This window comes from Humulus lupulus, chromosome 6, assembly GCF_963169125.1.
Source record: "Humulus lupulus chromosome 6, drHumLupu1.1, whole genome shotgun sequence".
In the NCBI taxonomy this organism is placed as follows: domain Eukaryota; kingdom Viridiplantae; phylum Streptophyta; class Magnoliopsida; order Rosales; family Cannabaceae; genus Humulus; species Humulus lupulus.
In genome coordinates, this window is record NC_084798.1 from 17,301,863 (window position 1) to 17,327,744 (window position 25,882).

At 39.0% G+C, this 25,882-nt stretch overlaps 1 protein-coding gene across 1 annotated transcript; it reads left to right on the forward strand.

The window, feature by feature from the left end:
* The first annotated feature begins 1,619 nt into the window (after nucleotides 1-1,619).
* Nucleotides 1,620-5,250, forward strand: LOC133781752 (putative receptor-like protein kinase At3g47110). Its single transcript, XM_062220822.1, has 3 exons — nucleotides 1,620-4,340; nucleotides 4,453-4,848; nucleotides 5,082-5,250. The coding sequence occupies exons 1-2, from the start codon at nucleotides 1,673-1,675 to the stop codon at nucleotides 4,845-4,847; spliced, it is 3,063 nt and encodes a 1,020-aa protein (XP_062076806.1). The 5' UTR covers nucleotides 1,620-1,672; the 3' UTR covers nucleotide 4,848; nucleotides 5,082-5,250.
* Nucleotides 5,251-25,882: the final 20,632 nt, after the last annotated feature.

Here is a 25,882-nt window from a genome sequence, read left to right on the forward strand (position 1 = left end):
AAATTCAGGAAACTGAATCTTTAATGTCATTAATTGTTCTTTCTATTTTGAGTATGTTTTCGATCCGATACAGGTCTGAGTTGTCCCCACCAAAATTGTATCTGTCGGATCAGCATCTTCTAAAAAAGGCAAATCTTCATCAATCAAGAGTATCTTCAATTATTCTTGCCTTTATTAGGAGATTCTTTATCAGCCTTTATAAGCACGAAAAATGACTCTATAAATAGAGCTCTAAAGGTAGTGAGAAAAAGTTTACTCTTAGATGCATAATTTGTGAGTGTATTGTAATATTTGTGAGAGTTCCTACTTTGTATTCAAGATCATTGTATTCACGTAATCTTGTAGAAATATGAGAGTTTAGTTTATGTGGTGAGTTTATACCACGTTCATGAGTGAATACATATTGTAATTTGAACACAACTTTTATAAGTCTTCGGGAGAGGATTTTTACAAGCCTTGCATCGAGAGGATGCAAGCACTCGCTGGCCATTGAAGGGAGTTCAAGTGATTGAGTGTTTCAATCAAGATCAGATTAGTGAAGAGAAGTACAACAAAGTTGCGGCAAATCTCAAGAGGAAGTCTTGTTTTATTAAAGTCAATATTTTGTACTTGTGATTCTTTATTAATTGGTTTTATTCTCTGGGCGTGACCCCAAGGAGTAAGTTATCCGAAAGGGTTTCTGAACCTTGTAAAAATTCGTTGTGTCATTTATTGTTTTGCACTGTCTTTTTATTGTGTTCAATTTCTGTCGTAACAAGTTCGAATTCTGTCCCAACAGAACTGCAATCTGCTTAAACAGTTAATTACTATTCCACACTTTAATTAATTCACATGGTTTAAGGGAAGACTGACTTGGTAGATGTGCAACAAATTCAAACAATTGATATACATATCTTTTGGTCATGTCATCATATGTCTTGGAAATTTCTATATGAAGTGGTCCCATGCCTGTGTGAGCAGGAAAAATGTTTATATTAAAACCATTTTGTAATAACAAATTTGACTAACTTAACATTAGTGCGCTCAACCAGTAAATTCTCCAATGCATATGATACATAGATAAATTCTCCAATGAGAAATTACTAATGAGTTTCAGAACTATCTATATAAATTTTGTTCTGAAAATGTTGAAGACACCAACCTCTCTATATGGGACTTGGTGAGATGTATCAAGAAATTTCGGTAGAAAGCAAATGGAAAATGCATACAATTAATTAATAGAGTGAAAGGAAGAAAGTTGAGGTTGAGGTTGAGGTTAAGGCTGAGCACAACTTTAAGCACATGGGACCAGTACCTGTAAAAACAAAATTACACATTTCAACTTCTGTCAAATCATAATCAAAATGTTTGAATAATTCAACTATAAGGACATAATCCATGAAGGCGGGTTTAGTGTGGACTACATTACTTTAACATATATAGTTGGTACTTCACATCTCTTAACATAATGCATCCATCAAGTGATCCTTTAATCTCTGGATCTACCCCCACGTGGTGACCAAGACTATGGACGTTTGTTAATTTTAGACTTTTCTCCGAGCAAAGTTATGATAACGTGACTTGAAGGCTAGAAGAGCGATCCATTAATTGTCACAGCATGTATATATGTGACAATTGCTGACCTTTAAACAAATCATTTCATCTTTTTATTAAGTAGTCTATATCTAAAGTTATGGCTTTAGCTCTTATGATGATTCTCCTTTTCATTGCCACAGGTGATCCTTCCGTTGCATCTGCACATAGATCAAGTGAGACAGACAAACAAGCATTGCTCGAAATTAAGTCTCAAATAACTGAAGATCCTTTGCAGGTCACGAGTTCATGGAACGAGTCCCTCCATTTTTGTCAATGGCAAGGAGTTTCTTGTGATCCGAGGCATCGAGAAAGAGTCATTGAGTTGAACCTAAGATCGTTGAGTTTGAACGGTTTCTTATCTCCGTTTATTGGGAACCTCAGTTTTCTTAGAAGCATTGATATTTTCAACAACAGTTTCCAAGGAGAAGTTCCGTACCAAATAGGTAGTTTATTTCGATTACAACATGTGATTTTCAGAAAAAACTTCTTCAGAGGGCGAATACCCACTAGTTTGTCAAACTGTTCTCACTTGAGAATCCTAGACTTGGGATACAACCAATTTAGTGGGAACATTCCTTCTGAGATTAGTTCTTTATCAAACTTGGTTCAACTAACTCTTGTAGAAAACAAATTGGCGGGAAATATTCCACTCGTTCTAGGTAATCTCTCTTCTCTTAAAGAACTTAATATTTCAGGCAATAACCTAGATGGAAACATTCCAGCATCATTAGGCCGTTTGAAGAGCTTAATTCATCTTCGTATTTCTAAGAATAAGTTATCAGGCATGATCCCTCAATCCATTTACAATCTTTCTTACCTTGAATCATTCCTTGTTAGTAGGAATCGACTCCATGGATTCTTTCCTCATAACATTGGCTTTACTCTTCCTAATATTTGCTTCTTTCAAGTATGGGAGAACCAATTTAGTGGACGAATTCCAATTTCCTTTTCAAATTTTTCAAACATTGAGGAATTTGATATTTCTTTCAACAATTTTGTGGGAGAGCTCCCTGCAATTTTTGGAAATTTCAGGAAGCTTACGAGGGTACGTATTAGTCATACTAGTCTTGGATTAGGAAAAATAAATGACCTTGACTTCTTAACCTCTTTCATCAATTGTACCAATCTCAAAGTACTTGTTGTACAAGATAATAAATTTGGAGGGGCCTTGCCTACGTCCATAGGAAACCTCTCATCTCAACTTACATTTTTAGCACTAGGAGGTAACCAAATTTCAGGAAACATTCCTCCTAGTATTGGCAATCTAGTAAGCTTAAATGCATTAGATCTAGCTGGTAATCGTCTTACTGGAGCCATCCCTAAGAGCATTGGAAAACTTCATAGCTTAGTCCTATTGTATTTGGGTGGTAACGAATTATCTGGGGAGATCCCTTCATCCTTTGGAAATCTCACAATGTTGAACCGTCTTGCGTTAGAATACAACAATCTTCAAGGAAACATTCCCTCAAGTCTTAGAAACTGCCAAAGCTTACAAATATTGGCCCTTCCTGGAAACTTTCTCAATGGTTCCATTCCTCCAGGTGTAATTGGGATATCATCATTTGTAGCATTAATACTCTTTAGAAATCGTCTCACTGGAACTCTACCTCCGGAAGTTGGGAAATTGAAAAATCTCGTCAATATGCAAATTTCCCACAATGAGTTGTCAGGCAATATTTCAGAGAATCTTGGGGACTGTGAAAGCTTAAGATGGCTGGGCTTGGATCATAATAAGTTTGAAGGAACAATTGATTCATTGAGTTCATTGAAAGCGATTGAAGAAATAGATGTTTCAAACAATAACTTGTCTGGAAAAATCTCAAAAAACTTTGCCAAGTTAGTCTTTTTGTCAAGTTTAAATCTCTCTTACAATGATTTTGAGGGTCAAGTTCCAACCGGAGGTATTTTCAATTTCAGTGCGAATCTTTCTGTTGTTGGTAATGACAAGCTTTGTGGTGGTATAGCTAAATTATCCTTACCACCTTGCTCTGATATGACATCAAGAAAACACAATAAGTTATATCTTGCAAGAAAGTTAATAATCTCTATAGTTTGTGGCATTTTTGGACTTTGTTTGATGTTGTACCTTTTGATTTGTTGTTGGTTTAAAAGACATAAAAAGGAATCTTTAGAGTCTTTGTGGAATGATGTTCCATTCTTGAATATTTCATATGGGGAGCTCCTCAAAGCAACTGATGGGTTTTCTCTAGAAAATCGCATTGGTACTGGCAGCTTTAGTTCGGTTTTTAAAGGAATTCTTGAACCAAATCAACAATCTGTAGCAGTGAAGGTCTTCAACCTACAAAAAAGAGGAGCTTCCAAGAGCTTTGTGGCTGAATGTGAAACACTAAAAAGTATTCGACATCGAAATCTTGTGAAAATCATATCTGCTTGCTCGAGTGTTGATTACCAAGGTAATGATTTCAAAGCCCTCATCTACGAGTTCATGTCAAATGGAAGTTTGGAAGATTGGTTATATCCAAAGCCACAAACAGGAGAATATCAAATGAGAATTTTAACTTTATCTCAACGATTGAACGTGATCGTTGATGTGGCGTTGGCGTTAGATTATCTTCACAACCATGGCGAAATGCCAATAGTACATTGTGACCTTAAGCCAAACAACATTCTTCTTGACCAAGATATGACTGTCCATGTAGCTGATTTTGGTTTGTCAAGGATTATGGAAGATGATGATACCCAAATCTCTCAACCAAATTCAAGCTCTGTTGCAGTAAGAGGAACAATTGGATATGCTGCTCCAGGTAATTAAGCTTACCTTTTTTTCTACTTCTCCATATTACTTGTTTTTTTCTTAATAAAAAAAAAAGATCATGCACACCAAAATAAAATTCTATTACCCTTGTATTTTTATAGAATATGGCATAGGAAGCAAGGTCTCAACCGAGGGAGATATGTACAGTTTTGGTATCCTCTTGTTGGAGATTTTCACAGGGAAAAGACCCATTGATGATCATCTCGAAGATGGCATGAATCTTAATCAATTGGTCAAAAGAGCTTTGCGCAAAAATGTGTTGAGGGACATTGTTGATCAAAGCCTAATGATAACATTTGGACAAGAGGAGGAGGAGGAAGCATCTAGTAGCCGTACTGTGATGGAAAAGAGTAGATGCAAAATACATGAATGTTTAGTTTCGGTACTTGCAATTGGTGTCAAGTGTTCAGAAGAATCATCAAGAGAGAGGATGAAAATTAGTGATGCTCTTAAGAAACTGCAAGAAATCAAAAGTACATTTCTTAAAAATATCTAAGGTACCAAAATCATTTACCATAAAAGTAATGATATTATGCACACAATTTATACCAAAACATTAATATGATGAGATTTTAATAATCAATCTTATATAAATATAATTGGTTGAAAATCCTTGTCACATATGAGTGTGCGTAATGTTCCTCATTACCATAAGTCATCTTATATTTGGAATGGTAATACTTAATTTCTTCTGTCATTTTCATTTATGTAAGTATTCATTGTTTTGCAGGAAACCGATGAAGAGATGTTTCACTTTCGCGTTGATTTTGTAGTGTGTTTTTTTGTCTTTTCTATGATGTCGCTTAGGTTAGTAATATGTTTTTGCTATTCAAAATGGTTCATTAATTTCTTGTGGCTTTACGTACTTTGCTGTGAAAGTTTTATGAATTTGTTTCTTAGTCTCTATTTATTATTACTCAAATATATATATATATATATATATGTGAGAATTCTCTTATAGATGTTTCACTTCAAGCTCTACCGGTGGGGCTCTCAGTGTTCTCGACCCGTGAACAGTTTTCGGCGCGAATTTTTTTTATGACCGTGTATATTGTAGCTATTTAGAGCTTCCTACAAATTTGCAGAAAATTTTGAATAGTTTACAGTACCGAAAACTAAGTTCAAACATGTGGTTTTTTACGCGCATAAAAAAAATTAGTCACGCGTGCAACAACATGTTTGAACCTAGTTTTCGGTACTGTAAACTATTCGGAATTTTCTAAAAATTTGCAAGATGCTCTAAATAGCTACAATATACACGGTCATACAAAAAATTCATGTCGAAAACTGTTCACGGGTGGAGAACACTGAGAGCCTCATCGATAGGCTTAAAGTGAAGCCGTGCAAGAAAATTCTCATTTATATATATATATATATCTAAATATATGCCTCGACGAACACTTAAGAGAACATTTGTTGATTGCAAGTTGTTTTTATTTGATTCAATCTGTTCTCTCTTCAATATTAATCAACTCTGAAATATATTGTTTTTTTCAATTTTGTACTTGAAGTTCTCTTGGATGCTACTTTATCTATTTTTATACGACTTTAATAAATTTTTGATATAGGGTATCTTCTAGTAGTGAAGGATTATTAATATCACAATTTAGTAATTTACATCTAAGTTGGTAATCAAATTTCAAATATAGTTACATACAGTTACTTACACATTGATTGCACATAATCGACGTCTAAGTAAAAATATGTTACGCCCCCTAGCTCTATGTAGTAAATACTTTATAGTGTTGTGTACAATACAACAAAAACATTGTGTAAAATTAATTTTTAGTGGAGCTTTGGCACCTCTAGCATAAAAAAAAAAAAGTTTAAAGTAATATTTATGGACAACTCTTAATTTTTATCAGCAAGTAGACATTTGTGGATGTCCTTTTGTTGTAGCCTTTATTCAATGTAAGAATAAAATAAAGAATTAGATAAAGAAAAGAAAATCGCCTTTCATGTTGACATAAAAATACGCCAGTAAAAATAATTTTTGTAGTAGTGCACTAATTTATAAATAAGAGTGTTCAAGATTTAACTAATCTAATCTAATTCAATCTACAAAATGAGTATATTTGTACTTGTGCAGATTAGGTTGGATTGAAAATTTTAAAACTTGCACTCGTGCAAATTGAATTCATTTTCTATATATATGTTGAAACTTGAAAGTAACCGATCTAATCCATACTTTATTTCTATATATATAAAGTAGAAATATTTAATAATATTTTTAAAATACTAATATATGTGATATTTAAAACAACAGTTATTTAATAAAAAATATTTTGAAATTACTTTTTTTAAATAAAAAATATCTTAATTGATAAAAAAAATTGTGGTGAAACTATCCAAGCTTTTATAAGTGTGACAGATTAATACCTAAATTTTGTTTTGGCTGCAAAACTACCCAAGCTTACTAAAAAAATGTGTTATGTTATTATCTAATACTTAGCAGTGTTAAGTTGCCATGAAAAAGAAAAACTTGAGTATTTAATTGTCACACTTGCAAAAACTTTGACTATTTATCTGTCACACTTATAAAAAATTGGGTAGTTTCACCGTCAATATGTAATGACCCAACTACTCTAGACTTTGGACCATTAATGAAAACTACACATAGATCATAATTCTTAATAGAACTTACAAGTGAAAAGATCATAACTTTATTAAAACTTGTAAAAATAAAGGTTAAACTTACATAAAATTTAAGTTAAGATATGGGATCCCATCGTTTTCAAATCAAAACATAACATAATTGTAATTAAAAGAGATTGCATAAATAAGTGCAGAAAAATACACATAAAACCATAAGTAAAGACTTCATCCTCGAATCGAATCTCTCGGCTCCTTGAATCCATTCCGCATCAATACACATGCCCCAAAACTACCAAGAACCTTTCCCGCCACTAAAGCTATTTTCCTGCACATATAAACAAAAAGGAGTGAGCCTAATGCCCAACAAGGAAAATCTAACACATAAACCATATACATAAACTTCATAAAGAAACATAAAACATATCATAACACTTATGTCACATACATACTATAATGGCCATTATTACTTGGGGTCCCATAAACTAAACAAGTCATATGCCCATTAGATTAGTGGGGCTAGCTAGCTAAGCAAGTCATATGCCCATAATCTATTTGGGGCTTGTTAGTTGTATAGGTCATATGCCCAAGTCTACAAACATACTTAACATAGTATATTACATTACATAAAATCATATAACACATAAATCCTATCCTATTTTCTTTACCACAATTACCGGGATATGAGAACTGATTTGGGACTTTGGAACACTCCTAAAAACCATAAATGGAAGGGTGAGTATACTAAAGAGAATGAGATGAAAAGAATGAAGAACTATACCATTGAGAATATACTTACCAAAAACTTATGTTCAAGACCTTAGGTTTCCTAACCAAGAATAAAGAATAAGGTTAGAATGCTGAATAGAAGACTATAAGAACTTAAAGAAAATAATACCAAATGAACTAGAGTGTGAAATACCTTGAATGCTTCTATAGCCAATCTAAACCTTGAACAGAAATGCTATAAACCTTACTTCCCAAGTGTTTGATAAGCTTATAGTGATCAAGCTTATAATTCCCAACCCAAGTGTTAACACTCTCACACTAACCTAGCAACTTGCAGCCTCTGAACTTAGCTTAATAAATGAATAAATGGCTAGGTACTAGGTCCTATTTATAGAGTTTAGGAATGAAAAGATCTTCATTTAACTTGAATAAAAATAATGGCTTTTTAAGTGAAAAACATTTGAATTATCGTTCAGCAGAGGCTGAAGACTCGTTCAGAAAGATGTTGGACTTATCAAGAGGTTGAAGATTTGAATAGAGAAAATTTTCAAAAAGTTTCAAAATGCCCTGAAGGAGGCAATATATCGCCTGGGCCAGTATGCCCGAGGCAATCGTGCGGCGTTTTTTTTTTTTCCGTGCTGCTATATATCGCCCCCTATAGCTGCGATATATCGGCATACGCTGAATATTTAAACACGAAATTACACATTTTTAGCTTAATTTGAATTGAGTAAACATCCTTGACTAAGCCCTCTAACGTTTTCAAAGCTGCTGACTGACCCTAGGATATTCAAATTTTAACCTTAATAAATTTATTCCTCAAAATATTTAATCATTATTAAACATACACATGACATGTGCTATTATCTTATTGAGTCTTATCTAAACCTTATAATATAATAAATATTACCCTCAATATCAGTCATATTAATCAAACCTTAGTGTTGACCCAGATTTTGGTCAACCGACACGGAGTCAGAATATGCTTGATGTGAATGAATATGTTGACAAGAATCAAATGGCGAAAAGAATAAGAACACGATATTTTATAGTGGTTCGGCCCCAGGATCTGGTAATGACCTACGTCCACTTAGACTGTTATTGATATAAGAATCAAAGGAGTGATCACAGAACAAGGGTTCAATGAGTTTCACTAACCTCTGAAGAACAATACAATATTCCAAGGAGAATTACTCTAGTCTCAAATAATTCAAAAGTCAAAAAACCAAAAGTCCTCTCCCTTGAACTATCTTTTACTATTTATAGGCTCAAGGGGGATTACATGATTTAGTTGCCGATATTTTCTCCTAAATAATCGGATATTCAGGAGATTACGTGAGTTAAATCTGGGATCTACAAAGATCTTTACAGTAATATTACATTGCATGCGGAACCATCGACCAGACTGGTCGCAGGTAAGACTGGGCCACTTACTGCTTCTAATACGTCTTCTGGTCGATACACTAGCAGAGCCCTTCCAGGCGTCAGCCATGTGTCCAGGGATTACTTGCCACGTCATCAATTCTAATTTCTTGGATAACATTTGCCCCCCAAGTTTATTTATTACGAGCAATAGATAAACTTTTTGAGCGAACGACCCTTCGGTAACCCCGCCTTACGTGTCAGAACCCTTCGTGTGTTCTTGGAAAAAGTAACCTACTCCTGTCTAATCATGACTTTTCGGTTCCCCAGTAATAATTTGACGGCTATTCCGCTTCCCCATACTTCAAAAAAGGGAAACTGATGATTACGCCTTTTTTATGCCACAGACAAACTTATATAACATCTCCAAACTTCCCTTTTTCTTTTTACGCACGCCATTGCCTTCTCAAGAAACCTGAAAAACCAGAGCTTTAATCTTCTCTGGAGACAGTTTTTCTGCATTTTCAAGACTCAGTCCGAGAGTTCCTTAATTTCCGAAGACTCTTTTCCAATCTCCACGACCATTTTCTTGGTAAGTTTTTGAATCCTTATGCTTCAAATTTTCGTAATGCATGCTTCTGTATGTTGACTGTTTGAGTTCGTCTGCTTCTGGTTTGAGATGCTTGTGAGTAGAATGTCTTGTAGGCAAAAAAGGGTTACGAGTTAGTTTAATAGTCGGGATCATACTTTTAGGACCTAAAATCGAAGTAAAAATTCGATCTTTAGGCTAGTTGGAAAATAGGTTTTTCCCGCCCTAAGGGGAGTTGAAAAAGCTTTTTTGAAAACCTTTTTACTTTCACCCTTTGATCCGTTTCTCAAACTGTTCGTATGAAAAATTTAGCTTTTTGTTAGAATGCTGTTGTATAAAAGCTTGACTTTTATACTCGACCAGCGCCATTCTAAAAAGCCTTTAAAAATTCTCTATCCTCACCTCCCCATTCCTCTGTTTGCAGACTTTGATGCCATATTTATGGGGAGGTGAACGGCCCATCGATGACGATCTTCTCGCCCAGCTGCTCGAAGGCGAAGAACAACCGGCTGACTGAATCTACGAGATTCCCTTCTCACGATCCTCATCCAGACCTCGTCCTTCTCCATCTCAAATGGCCCGTTCCAAATCTGTAGGCAAGAAAAGACCTGAATCCGACGATAGTCCAAACCCTTCTGCCCAGCCTGATTCGCAGGCTAGGGTTCCCTCGACCAGCGGTCGAGACAATCCTGTTCCTGACCCTAACATCCAAATTAGAGCTCGCCCTCGCCATCAGAATCTGCCTGATGTCGAGTGGTACATCTCCCTGACCAGCGTAGTGACCCTTCGGATGGTTGCTAACTATTTCAGGAAGTATCCTCTCACAGGGGTTACCATCAAAATTCCTGCCGCAGACCAAAGGGCTAACCTCCCCGGAGGTATATACAGCACCTGGTCTCGGTATCACATAGAGGCGGGGGCTTTCCTCCCTCTACATCCTTTTTATCAGGGGGTGGCTAATTATTTCGATGTCGCCCCCTTCCAAATTACTCCAAATGGATATAGAATGCTGGCCGCACTCTATATCCCGTACAAACTTAAAAAATGGCCAGAACCTACCCCCCACGAGGTCAATTATCTTTTCGACCTTAAATCCAACCCGCAACAATACGGGACGGGTTTCTTCCACCTTTGTCACCAGGAGACAAACCGTACGTTCTTGAGTGATACTACGCACATATCCAATGTGGGGCAGTACAATAAGGAGTACTTCCTTACTCCGGACATAACCAGCAACAACCTGGCCTTCGCTCGAGGAGGTAAGTGCTATCTCTTACTGGTCGATACTTTTTAATCAAAGAGTTTCCCTTTATTCTTCTCAGACTATGCTTTGTCTTTCAGGCCCATGGTTACGTCCGACCCCAACACCAGACATGGTGTTGAGGTCCAATGCATTGGCCAGGATGACAGACGCAGAAAAAAGCGTCAAGTCCCTGGTCACTGATGAAAACCTGAGGCTGTCTGGCCTCCTGGCTCCTCGCCATGAAACAAGAGGATCTGTGGTAGCTGATGCCACTGCCAAGGGGGTTCCCGAACAACAACCTCCCGCGTCCCCTCCCCGAAGGAGGCCAACGGGGGTTTCAATCAGGGAACCCACGGGCAATCCTTCCGCAGAAAGGCCTTCTGCTCCCCAAGGCAAAGGGAAACAAAAGGCCACAGAGCCGGTTGTGGACTTGGGGGAATCCTCTGATGAGAACGGTAAAGTTATTTTGCTTTTAAATAGCTTGCCAATTCCCTGCCATTTGTTTGACGGGGAGGGCAACTTTACATATACTCCAAATCTAGGGCCAGACTTCTTCGTGCCAGATAGTGAGTGTGTGACTAATAGAGTCAATAGTATAGCGACCAGTAGTTGTAGCTCGGGTATTAACTTTGTGACCTTCTTTTCTATTTTGATAAAGAGTCTTCATCTGCCTTTATTTTTACCCTTTGCATGTTTTTACTTGTATGCAGATATGGCCACTCCCAACGTCTTCGACCTATACCAGGTTGAGGAGGAAGAGGAAGTTCCTCAGCTCCGGCGAAAGTCATCAAGGAGACACAACGGCGAGACAAGCCAGGGACCTGCCAAAAAGAGTTGAATAGAAGACCCTCCCAGGGACGTGCCAACTGGGCAGACTTCTGCTCATCCTCCGGCCCCTGCTGTCAAGGAGACTCCTCCTGCTCCGATGAACCCTCCTCCGGCTATGCCCAGCAGGGAACAAAACAAGCGGGAAGAAACTCTTGGGGCCAAACTCTCGAGTCGTGCCGTACGAGCAGCAAAAGACCGCATTGCGCACATCGGGAAGAACGACCGCGTCAAGGATGCAATGGTTGAGGCAGAGAGTATGACGGTCGACCTAATTCTGAACAGGACCCTGAACGAAATAGCCAGCGTAAGTGCTTCTTTATCTTTTTGGCCTTAGTTTTTGCCGCAGGTTCTAACTTTATCTTCTGTCCTCAGGCTTTGCTGTCTGCCACTACTGCTCGTACCCGCACCCAAGCCACCATCGAACAGGCTTGGGCAAAGCCTATCAAGAGGCACCAGGTGAAAGCAGCCGAGGAACTTTCGGCTGCAGAGGCCAGGCATGCAAAGGAGTTGGAGGCGATGGCTCAGCAGAGGGATGCCACGGTGACAAAGCTATCGGAGGCTGAAGCTTCAAAGGCTGCTATGAGGAAGCAGAGGGAGGAGTATCAGGAGGCCAGCCGAGTCCAGTTTCGCGAAGTCAAGAGACTGGGTGAGGTGCTTAAGTCCAAGGACGATGCCATCGCTACTCTTGAGGGCCAAGTAGAGCAGTTGAAGCTCGACAACTCCAAGAATCTGGAAAGGTATAAAAAGACGACGCTCTGGTGTTTTTATAACTTCTGGAAACACAATCAGGGCGCCGATTTCAGCTATCTTTCGGAAGATATCAGGACTGCTGAGCTGGCTCACTGCACTGCTCAACTGGCTGAAGAGGAGGCAAGAGCAAGGATCCCTGCTTCCCCAAGCCTTGCTGGTGCAGAAGAGGAAGGAGTCGTTGAGGACGCGACCAATCAGAATGCTGATAAAGACCCTCCTGCTCCCAATGCCTCTTAAGCTTTTTTATTATTTTTCTCTTTCTTTTGATCACACGACCCACGGGTCGTGATGTAAAGACAATATCTTTTTTTTAAACTTTGCTGCATGGGCAGCCAACTTTTCCTTTTATTTGAACAGTTACATCCAAGCAGTGATGCTTGCGGTGTAAAAGATTGCTTCATGATGCTATAACATTTTTATTTATTATAACATTTGTCCGCATGACCGGACTTAGCATAGTACTTTGGCTTGATTTAACAAAATATAAATTTTGAAAAATACTCTAAGTACCTTAGCATGCTTTCACTCATTTTGTTCATGTGTTTACATACCTCATGGTATGCTTTGCTATCGATGTGCCTTATATGCCCCCCAAGTGATCGAGGAGCTTTAGGTCCTTGGTCACTTGCCTTGACCATGACCTGTTCGAACATTTCTGCTCGGGTGAAAAAGTAATACTTGTAATACAGCAAAACAACACACGTAATGAACAAATACTTGTAAATATAAATTCACAAAGGTTGGCAAGAATGATTGGCTGCACACAGTCCCTTATAATCTCGTATTAAAAATGGACTAAACATGTCTTTACGAGTGATTCTGAAACAAAATCTTACATATACGAGCGATTAGCCATACAGCGTGGCTAACCCTCTTTGCAAAACTTGTAAAAAGTAAAATTTAATACAAGCCAGTCCTTTAAAAAGGACTGTTCACTGATAATACTTGCACAGGTGTTCTCCATTCCAATAACGTGGAACAAGATCTCCGTTTAAGCGTGCAATTTTGTAGGTGCCCGGATGAAGGACTTCTTCAACCTGGTAAGGTCCTTCCCAATTAGGTCCGAGTACTCCAGCAGTGGGGTCGCGGGTGTTTAAGAAAACTCGTCGTAACACCAAGTCACCGACGTTGAATTTTCTTTCTTTAACTTTGGAGTTAAAGTACCGGGCGACTTTTTTCTGGTAAGCAGCAACTCGAAGTTGGGCCTTCTCCCTTATCTCGTCAATTGAGTCTAGGGACTCCATCATTAGTTGGATGTTCTGGTCCTGGTCGTATGTTATACGTCGATGTGATGGGGGGTCTAGCTCGACAGGTAACATAGCCTCATATCCGTAAGCTAGGGAAAATGGGGTATGACCTGTCGCTGTTCGGTGAGATGTTCTATACGACCAGAGGACTTCAGGCAGCTGCTCTGGCCATGCCCCTTTAGCATCTTCAAGCCTCTTCTTCAGGGTATCTTTAAGAGTTTTATTCACTGCTTCGACCTACCCGTTTGCTTGGGGATGCGCAACTGAAGAAAAGCTTTTAATAATTCCATGCCTTTCACAGAAGTCGGTGAATAAGTCACTGTCAAATTGGGTTCCGTTGTTTGAAACTATCTTCCTGGGCAAACCATACCGGCAAACAATGTTCTTGATGACAAAGTCGAGAGCTTTCTTGGTCGTGATGGTAGCGAGCGGTTCAGCTTCGGCCCATTTGGTGAAGTAATCAACTGCCACGACTGCGTACTTTACTCCTCCTTTCCCCGTAGGCAGGGATCCGATCAAATCTATCCCCCACACCGCAGAAGGCCACGGACTTTGCATCTATTTCAATTCATTTGGAGCTGCTCGGGGAATCTTTGAAAATCTTTGACATTTATCGCATCTTCGTACAAACTCCACCGAATCCTCGTTCATAGTTGGCCAGAAGTAGCCTTGCCTCAGAATCTTCTTTGCCAAACTCTGCCCCTCAGCGTGATCCCCGCAGAAGCCTTCATGCACCTCTTTCATGAGTTCCTTAGCTTTTTCCGATGTAACGCATCTGAGTAGTGGCATTGAATATCCTCTTCGGTACATAATACCATCGACCAGTATGTACCTAGCGGCTCGCCTTTGTAGAGTTCTGGCTTTGTTTCTATCGGCTGGTAGCACACCGTTCGTCAGATACTCCAAGTAAGGTGCCATCCATGTATCCTCCATTCGAATCTCCATAGTGGTGTCAACCACTTGTATGCTTGGCTCACTCAGTCTTTCTACTGGCACAATATTCAAGGTGTCAGCATCTTTCGCGCTCGCAAGTTTTGCTAAGGCGTCTGCGTTTGAATTTTGATCCCGCGGAATTTGCTGAAGGGTGTACTCTTTGAACTGGGCTAGCAGGTCCTTTGTTTTATTCAAGTAGGCCACCATTTTTAAGCCGCGCACCTGATATTCTCCTAGAACTTGATTCACCACCAGCTGTGAATCGCTGTAAATATCAAGCGCCTTTATGCTCAAGTCTTTCGCCATTCTCAATCCAGCGAGGAGTGCTTCGTATTCGGCTTCATTATTTGACGCGGTGAAGTCGAACCTAATAGCGCAGTGAAATCGATGCCCTTCCGGCGTTATCAATATCACTCCCGCTCCAGCATGGGATTCGTTGGATGACCCATCCGTGAATAACTTCCACGAAGGAGCTTTGTCCTGAGGCTCAGGCGCTTTAGGTTGTTCGCTGTTTGGGATTTCGGTGAACTCTGCAATAAGATCGGCCAAGACTTGTCCATTTACTGCCACTCGCGGTGAATAAGTTATATCGAACTGCCCTAGTTCGACTACCCATTTTAATAATCGCCCAGCCGCTTCTGGTTTTTGGAGGACTTGCCGAAGGGGCTGGTTAGTTAAAACTGTGATAGGATGGGCTTGAAAGTAGGGGCGTAACTTTCTAGAGGCCAGGATTAAGCAATATTCTTGTAATAACCCAGAATTTTTTTTTTCTTTATTATTCTGATTTCATTTAAGAGTATGAATAATGATTAATATAATATTTGGTGAATATTATTTTAATTAAAGAAGTGTGAGTTGATCGCTTTAGACCATAGTGTGGGGACTTATATGTGAAATAAATCTAAAATGGACATCTTGTTCAAAGAGTTTAAGTATAAGATTTTATGTGTTTGGAATCCACATAAAATCTTAGAATCATTTTAGAATATGATTTTGTGATTTATTCACTAAGAGTCTATGAATAATTCAAGAGGAATTTTTAGGATTAAAATCATGATTTTATGTTGAAAGGACTCACATAAAATCATAGACATAAGTTTATACCAAAGTTGCATTAGTTAGTGCTTAGACCATAGTTGATTTTAATTATTTTAAGCTATATGGTTTTAATGCATCATTTTGGGTAAGATGCAAAGAATGTTTCGGATGGGTATAGAGTATAGTCTAGTAAGGTTTGGATACCTAAAGGATGGGGATGAGGTACCCTCACATGTGACTTTTCAGCACATGTATAAATATAAATATATATTCTTATGTTTCTCACGTAAGTTTTTCACACAAACTTGGTGGAAAATTTTGAATGAATATCTTGGGAGGTTATTGGAGGGTGGTTGAGAGGGAGTTGAAGCCACTTTCTCTCATTTGGTTTCAGCCATCCTCATATTGAAGAAAGAACCGAGAGGGAAGAAGGAAGGGAAGAAGGGCACGGTGCACTTGTGGTGTGTACGTTCGGGTTCAAGGAGATAAGAGCAAGGTGAGTTATTTCGTTGGTTTTCTTTGAGTTACAGATCTTAGACATGTCCTTAGAATATCTGTATTGATTGTAGAAGGAAGCAAAGAAACAGGAGAGAGTTTCTTTGAGTCACGTCATCAATTCCAATTTCTTGGATAACACTTAGGTTAAAATTAATATTCTTAAACTATAGGTTAAACTTAGAAAATCTACAAGTATTACTATGAGTGTCCAAATAAATCCCGGTCTGAACCAAAAATCCACAGTCATAACAATAATACTACTATTACTATTATACTACTATCTAACTAGCTAAGTAAAGTTTTTTGGACTCTACACAATATTTCTTTGTATAGATAATTTTATTTTAAAATAGAGATTAGATATGGCAAAAATGTTAGTAATATTTAGAACTTAGAATATTTAAGTTGAATATTTATAATATTTCAAAATTGTATACATTTGTAAGTTTAGATATTTATTTGTCACACTTATAAAAGCTTTAATATTTATTTATCAAACTTACAAAAGTGGATTGTTTCATTTCAAATATCCCAAATTGATATTAAGTTTTTAATTTGTAAATTTTAAGTTCAAATGCAGATATTATGGTATATTTTATTATTTGTGTTTTTAATAGGTAAACTTTATACTATTTGTTGTATAACTAGGATGGTAATTACTAAAAGTGAAATTTAAATTTTAGTGAGAAAGTACTAAAAATATTAATAAATAGTCTAAGACTGTTTTAGAAAAAGTAACCGAGATAATGCAACCAATCCAATTTGCACTATTGTAATTTTATTAGATTGATTTGAATAGTACAATTTAAATTAGATTCAAAATATCAAGTCGCTTTTTTATTATTAGCAAAATAAAATGCAAATTGGATCACCTTAAATCACGCATGCAGAAAATTAAATTTAAAAATCAATTGATGTTAAATAAAGTTTATGTTTCCCATATATTTTGATTGTGTGACTTTTTATATGGTCATGGATAAGAATCTCTCTAGCTATATACCTAGAAATTAAGGCCTTCTAAGTGATTGAATTATCATATTGATTTAATTGTCCTTGAACATTTAATTGTTTCTTCTTCCACCCCAACTTGTACGCCCATGGACTAATTTTGTAGGTAAGAGAAGATCGACTGACTTCGTCAATATTATCAATCCATAATACATATGTGCATTAAATTCCAACAATTGATATACTGTACGTATATTTTAGTCGAAATGTCGGAGAAATTAATATTATTAGAATTTGAAGGACCTCGTATTTTGTTTGGACTATAATATTTTTCCAGCATGTTGGTCTTTGACATTTTAAAAAATATATCGATTAAATTCGATATATGCTATTATGGGTAAAAAAAAATAGTATTGTTTGTCCTTAAAATCCCATAAATATACCCTACAAAAAAAATCCCATAAATATATGAAGATTATTTTCGAAAATATCCGTACACTGCCCATAATTAATATTAATAATTTTATATATATTTAAAAAATTTTAAGCACATTTATATTTATATAGATGCAAATTCTCCAATGCACATCAAATTTGAAGTGATGAAACTTAACATCAGCAACCTCAGTCTTCACAGCCCATGAGCGTGCTGTGAGTGGTCAAGACCAACAGGTCTAGTAGTTTCGATCACTGTGGGGACTAAGATTTTATATATGGACTTTTAATAAATTTAGAGCGCCCAAACAGTGAAGACCACAAAGTCATGATAACGTGACTTGAGGGCTAGAAGAACGATCCATTAGTTGCCACATGCATGAATATATATAAATATATATATATATATAATTAGGCATGACTTTTGTTTCCACCAATAAGGATTTTTTTTGTTTTTAGTGTCGGAAGAAATTATAACTTAAATATTTTTTATATGATGGTGTACACTTTAATTATAGTAGACATCCTATCAATTTTTAAGAAATTCTGAATAATTTACGGTGCCGAAAAATATTTCAAAATAAAATTTTTCACGCGCATATAAAACAGGGTTAAAACACAATCAATTTTCGTATTTTCGGTATATGGAAAGATTAAAATTCAAATTTTTTTTATATGACAATTTATAATATAGTTATTTAGAATCCCCCACAAATTTTTTCGAAATTCTAAATAATTTACAGTGTTGAAAATAAGAAATAGGTTGTGTTATCCCCAAAATTTAAAAACGATGACGTGACAATAGAAATGACAAATGGCAATGAATGGTTGGGTGATCTGGCTTAGGAGTGATCAATGAAGAATTTTGACTGGCCAGTCAAGTGTCATGATCGACCAGGCATGACCTTGTTCGACCAGTCATATGTTTGTCTGCCCAAGCATGACCTTGTCCGACCAGTCATATGTTTGTCTGCCCAGGCATGACTTTGGCTGACCAGTCATGACCATGTCCGACCAGTTATGACCATGTCTGCCCAGCCAAGTGCATGTCTGCCCAATCAATGGCGTGTCCGCCCAGTGAAGGTTTGGCCGACCAGCTTGAATGTGGTATGGATCGACTAGACAGAGCAGGGCTACGTAAAAAATCCCAGAAACAGCTTCAACAAGAATCGGTCTTGGTTTGCGCGGGAATCTCTCAGTTTATCCCATGAATATAGTGTATCGTTATATTTTGAATATTATTATAAATTAAATATAGTGAGAATAACAAAATATCCCGATTATGGGGGATATCATCTGTACGATCATGAGCCTATAAATACAAGGCTTATGACATCATAAAAATGACTTTTGATTCGAATTCTAATTTTCTAGAGAGAGAGTACTTGTATCTTGAGAAAATTCTTGTATTCTTGTAATCTGCAGTGAAGAAACTCAGTTGACTCAGGTTCATCTGATCTTGAGTGCAAATCTATAATCACAACTCTAAGTGGATTAGGCTATTACCAACACATTGGAGCTGAACCACTATAAAAATCGTTTGTGTCGTTTATTTCTCTTGAAGGTTTTTGTCGTTTGGACGTCTACACGTCGTTGGCCAAAAACGCGGTCAACATTTTGGTGCTTTCATTGAGAGCCTGAAGAGAAGAAGCACACGACTATCATATTGAAATAGCGCCCAAGAATACCAATGTGGCATCCAAAAAGTCAGGCACGTTAAAGGAGCCTGCTAGATCAGAAGAGCCTGGACCACAAAACCCAGAGACTGAGCCTAGGGTCTTTCTCGAGGAGACCACTCCAGAAGTTGAACAACTCCAAGAAGCAATGGGTGCTTTCCAAGAGGATATGGTGCAATTCAATGCTCGTCAGGAGTCTTTCGCTGAAGAGATGGCCAGGCAGAGAGCTGCGTTAGAGCAGCAAAGGCGCGATATGGAGGCCAGAAGCGAAGAGCTCAGACAGCAACAAGAGGAGGTCAACTGGAGACATCGTGAAGCAGCACTTGCTCTAGAAGCGGCTACCCAATTGGCCCAAGCCAATGCTCAAGCCACAGCACAAGCAGCCACCCAGGGAGCAAGAAATAATAATGCTGGTTGGAGGACCACTGACAGAGCCAATTCTCATGGACCGGACAGAAGCAGGAGTAACCCATCTGGTCGGCAAGATGATGGGGACCGATCCAGAACTGCCTCGACGCAAAGGGAGCAGTCTAGAACCTCCTCCAAGAGCCACCGATCAGAAACTTCAAGATCAGGAAGTCACCGATCGGGTAGTAAGAAGACTCCACCTGGGTAGGAGCAAAACAGAGCTCCTCAAGGTAAAGAAACTTCGCACTTCAAAGATGGGCATGGTCGTGATGAAGCTGATAGTTATCACACTGACCAGTCGAAAGGGAAAGAACAAGGAGGAAAAGACTGCCCGGGGCGTACCGAAAGGCCTCCACTGCACCCCGGCCAGCAGCGTAGTAGGAGAGCGCAAGTCTCGCGTAGTAATCCTTCTGAAAAATCGAAAAGTATGGTGTTCGACCGGGTAGGAGAGCATGCTTCCCGGAAGGATTTGAGGGACGTTATCACCAACAAGAGGAGGATCGTCCCGGTCGAAGGGCAAAATCTGAACCGCCCTGCCAGTCAAGTAGAAATACTTGACGACAGTGCACCAGATGGTAATGCCCGACCAGGCAGTCAAGACCTTGGAACTTCATCAGTTGCACCAGCCATCCAAGCCCAGCTTGACGTGCTAACGGCTGCAGTGCAAGGTTTGTCAAAACGACCTTTCGGGGTGGATGCGATAGACCACCGGAGTGGCAGCCCATTTTGTGCCCGGATTAGAGCAGCCCAGCCTCCGGCAAAATATAAAGCACCGGTTCTGCCAGTATATACAGAAAAGGCAGACCCCATCAGACATGTTGGGAAGTTTGAGGACCAGATGGAATTGCTCGGAGTAAGTGACGATTATCGGTGTAGAGTTTTCCCGACTACTTTGTCAGATACCGCCCAGGAATGGTATTGGAAGTTTAAGCCGAACTCCATAACCTCTTGGGAAGCATTCAGGAAGGAGTTTTGTAGACAATTCAACACTGCCCGGACTCCACCAGTTTATGCCAACCACTTGGCAGATATCAAACAAGGAAAGGATGAATCTTTAAAGAATTATATGCAGAGATTCATGAGAGAAGCCAATAGAGCAACTGCTGTAGGAGACGAGGGGAAGATGGTTGCCATATCCGCTGGGATAACTTATCGGAGCCCTTTGTGGGACAGTATACATAGAAATCCAATTTCAACACTTCAACAATTTCTTGACCGAGCAGACAAGTATATGAAATTGGATGGTGCAATCGAGAAAGAGGAGAATGGCAAAAATAATCCAGGCGGATCAACTGACTCTCCTAAGGATGGTGGAAAGAAACGTGGAAATAACGGGTCTAACCACCATGAGGAAAAGAAAGCAAAGTTAAGTTCAATGAAAAGCCAACCAAGTATGAGCCTCAGTTCACTAATTACACCACTCTCTCGGCCAGCCGAGCGGAAATATATCTTGCCAATCATGAAGAGGTTCCCTACAAGAAACCTCCACCCATCAGGAAAGAGATGAGGAAAAGAGATATGAATAAGTTTTGTCGTTTACATGGGGATTATGGTCACGACACAAATGAATGCAATCACCTCAAAGACGAGATAGAATTTTTTCTCTGGTCGGGCAAGTTGAGGAAGTACCGAGCAGAGACACCCCAAGGAGAAAGAGGCAGCAGTAATCCTGGTTTCAAACGACAAAGATCTCCACCCTTGCAGCCCGGGCCTGTGGACTTTACCTTAGACACTATATGTGGAGGTCCACACTTGGCTGAGGATAGCAACGAAGCAAGGGAGAGGTATGCTGAGCGGGAGTGCTAGGATCAGAAACCACTGGAGTGGCGAGCATCGGAAGATATATTATTTCTAAATACCGCTTTCAGAGTGGTAGCTTGATTTCGAGTTGTTTGACTTGTTATTTAAGTTTGGTTTATGAGCTGGTTATTTGCTAACCAGTCATTTTATTTTTGAACAATTTTGGTTGTTTAAGACTCGTTATTAGACATATTTTGTCATTTTTAATTTACGAGTAATAAAAGAGATTACGCGCAGCGTGGTCGATTCTTGCTACAAATGTGCATGTGTGTTAATTATTCGAACAGTGTTCAACTGGTCGGTAAGATCGGACAGTGTTCAACTGGTCGATACATTCAAGCAATGTTCAACTGCTCGAATATTTTCCATATATTCTATGTGTTTCACGAGTAATTAACTGCTCGAACAGATTCGGTCAAATAGCAAGTGACTAAGGATCTTTCAACCCACGATCACCTGAGGGGCACATGGGGTATACTGGTATATAATTTAACACAGGCAATAAGAGCACGAGTTAATATATCTGTTTTTAGGCTGACTTGTAAGTTTTCGAAGTCCAAAAAGGCCATTAAGCTAACTTGTTTGACAAAGCTTAAGTAACTTGGAATTTTTTTAAATTTCAAGTTAGAAGCAGATATTCGTGTGACAATAAACATTATGCTCATAAAATATTAGAGCAATAAGAGTGTGAGAAAGTATACTTAGTATGGACTTATGAAATGTCTAGAATTTCTAAGTTAGAAAACTAAGTACTCATGCAAAAATATAAGGCATACACCAGAGTGACTTTACTTTCACAAAAAACTTATAACTTTTTAAGTCTAAAAAAGACTTAGAATGTTTTAAGTTAACAAAGAAAAGTAAAGTATAAATGCCAACAACTCAGCTGTAAGAGAAAAATATCAAAGCTGCTAAGCAACAATTGTCTTCACAAGAATAAAGAGCAAACTACTAGCCGGGTACAAGGTTTAGCTGATTAGGTGCAAAGTTTTCCTGGTCGGGAGAGCAGATACAACTTCCCTGGTCAGCTAAGCATGTATCACTGATCGAGTAGGAAACTCTGTTGTTTAGCATGAATAACATCGATGAGTCCCTGGAGTGAATCAAACAAACATGAACAAATGCATGCAAAGTAAATACTACAAGGAGTTTTGATGGTTTTTGGAGAGAAGTTTTAGGCATATGCTTAAGTAGTTGTGCCATATGCCCGATCGGTTGGGTGATGACCAAACGGATGCCGAGTGTGCCGAAGCAGGCCCTGGCGCGCGTCCGAAGGCTACGTCCGAGCAGTTGGGGGCTGCATCCGAGCGGTGTCCGAGCAGCTAGGTTGCATCCGCGCGCATCCGAAGGCTACGTTCGAGCAGCTGGGGGCTGCATCCGAATGGCTGGCTGGGCATCTGAAGGGGAGAGGCGTCCGAAGGCTGTGTCTGAGCAGCCAGGCCCATGTCCGAGCGGACAGTGGCATTCGTCCGAGCGGCTGGGGTGCGCCTTCAAGGAGCTGTCGTCCGTGTCCGAGGAGATGCTTGCTAGCCATTCGAGGAGCCTAGTGCTTCCAAGGTTCCGCGTCCGAGGGCTGCTATCCTAGCAGCCAGTGGAAGGTGTCTGATCAGCTAGATGTTTGTCCGAGTATTGGGGAGCATGTCCAAAGATCCAAGCAAGCATCTGAGCAGGAAACAAAACACCCAAGGGTCAGCAGTTAAGAAAGTATTTGGGTCCCCGAGGACCAAATAGGCATTTCCAATCAACTAAGCAAGCACAAGTTTACTCAAAAACTTGGAGCAAACATATTTTCTTACTCATGGGATACTACAACAAGATCAAAAAATGGAATTTAAAGAATTCAAAAGAAAAGTTCAATCGTGGGTTTACTACAAAAGTGAGAGTTACTGACCGGATGGAAGCTTTTGGATGACCTCAAAAACATTTTGCTAGAAAAAAAGTTTATCATACGAGAAAATCGTATAATAAACTTGGGGGGAAAATGTTATCCCCAAAATTTGAAAATGATGATGTGGCAATAGAAATGACAAACGGCAATGAATGGTTGGGAGATCTGGCTTAGGAGTGACCCGGTAGACCAATGAATAATTTTGACTGGCCAGTCAAGTGTCATGACCGACCAGGCATGACCTTGTCCGACCAGTCATATGATTTTCTGTCCAGGCATGACCTTGTCCAACCAGTCATATGTTTGTCTGCCCAGGCATGACCTTGGCTGACCAGTCATGACCATGTCCGACCATTCATGACCATGTCCGACTAGTTATGACCATGTCTGCCAAGCCAAGTGCATGTCTGCCCAGTCAAGTGCATGTCTGCCCAGTCAATGGCGTGTCCGCCCAGTGAAGGTTTGGCCGACCAGCTTGAATGTGATATGGATCGACTAGACAGAGCAGGGCTACGTAAAAAATCCCAGAAACAGCTTCAACAAGAATCGGTCTTGGCTTGCGCGGGAATCTCTCAGTTTATCCCATGAATATAGTGTATCGTTATATTTTGAATATTATTGTAAATTAAATATAGTGAGAATAACAAAATATCCCGATTATGGGGGATATCATCTGCACGATCCTGAGCCTATAAATACAAGGCTTATGCCATCATAAAATGGACTTTTGATTCGAATTCTACTTTTCTAGAGAGAGAGTACTTGTATCTTGAGAGAATTCTTGTATTCTTGTAATCTGCACTGAAGAAACTCAGTTGACTCAGGTTCATCTGATCTTGAGTGCAGATCTATAATCACAACTCTAAGTGGATTAGGCTATTACCAACACATTGGGGCTGAACCACTATAAAAATCGTCTATGTCGTTTATTTCTCTTCAAGGTTTTTGTCGTTTGGACGTCTACACGTCGTTGGCCAAAAACGCAGTCAACAGAGTCCTTTCATTTTTTTCAATGGCCGGGATTTTCTTGTGATCCAAGGCATCAAAAAAGAGTCCCTGAGTTGAACCTAAGACCCTTGAGTTTGATGGTGTAGCGTCCCGAAAATCCTTAAAGTTACTTGTGCTTTGGTTAGTATGTCGGGAGGGCGTAATTGAATATTTGTGTAATTATGTGAGTTTAATTATGTTTAAAGTCACATGTTTGGCGACTAGGGGCATTTTTGTAAATTGAACCCATTGAGGGTATGTTTGTACTTTTATGTTATGTGTTGTGTGATTCGGCATTGGTGGATCCCGTCACGCGGAATTAGCGGAAAGTCACAGGTGTGGTATTTGATGTTTAGTTGGGATTATGGTAACAAGTGGTGACCTTTGTGTATTAGTAGCTTTTGTGGAATAGATGGGAAAAGTGGTACTTTTGCAATAAGAAAGAAAATTACTAGGCTGCCCTTGAGGATTAATAAAGGAATAGAGTTAAGGGAGAGGGTAGAGTGGTCTTTTATCCTTAAGTGTAGATAAACCAAAGTTGAATTATGCCTTGTACGTTCTAGGCTTCTCTAGTTCATTCCTTAGTCATTTTTCAAGTTCTCAAGGGAAGACACTAGGAACTCAGCTCATGGTTGCTGACTTTTGAGGAATTAAACAAAGAATTCAAGCTTAGAGATTGGGTTTAGCAGCTGCCATGGTGGAGGAATTCCAAGTTAGCAAGAGGACTATTCTAAGTGCTTGATGGGGATTGCATCTAGGACGCCACTTCTTAGCTTGTGGAATACATGTAAGAAAATTGTGTATGCACAAAGAGCAGGGCTTGACCCGATTGGTTGTATCTATACATGTTGAATTTGATGTCTTATGCGAATAATCTTGATTGTTTTATCTTAATTGTTTGTGCTTAAGCGGCATGGGCCGAGATTGGCAACAAGCATGTTGAATATGGGCCGTAATGGCAGGGCCACCTAGGGGGTGTTGTACACACTCGCTCGGCGAAGACCGTAAGCTTGGTGCCTTGGTAATGCACCTTGCTCGAAATAGGCCGCTTAGACGATTTCCAGTAAACGAATGGACAATGCTTATTATATTTTGGGCATGCTAATTATTTATTGATATTGAATTGTATTATGTTATGCTTATAAAGTTTTCTTGCTGGACATTGGCTCACGGGTGCTCTGTGGTGCAGGTAAGGGCAAAGGAAAAGTAGACCAGCCATGAGTTGGAGGGCTTAGGAGCAGTGCGTACATGTTTGGCCTACCTGGGCACCATGGTCGGGGTATTTGGAAGGATTCAGTATAGATGTCCAATTTTGTCCCTTAGGTCGACTGTAATGTAAACTGAATTTGTAAATATGTCTTAAACAACATTTTTGGGATCCCATGTAACTCTTTTATGATCTTAATGGGAGTTTGAATCTTTTCATGAGAATTTTTTATTAAATGTGTCTTTACTTTAATTTAATTACACTTTTGAGTCTAATACCTCGACTGGCGAGGTAAACATAGATTTTAAAATCACATGGTAACAACTCTAGGGTAGTAGGGCGTTACAGAAGTTTTTTATATCTCTGATTATTG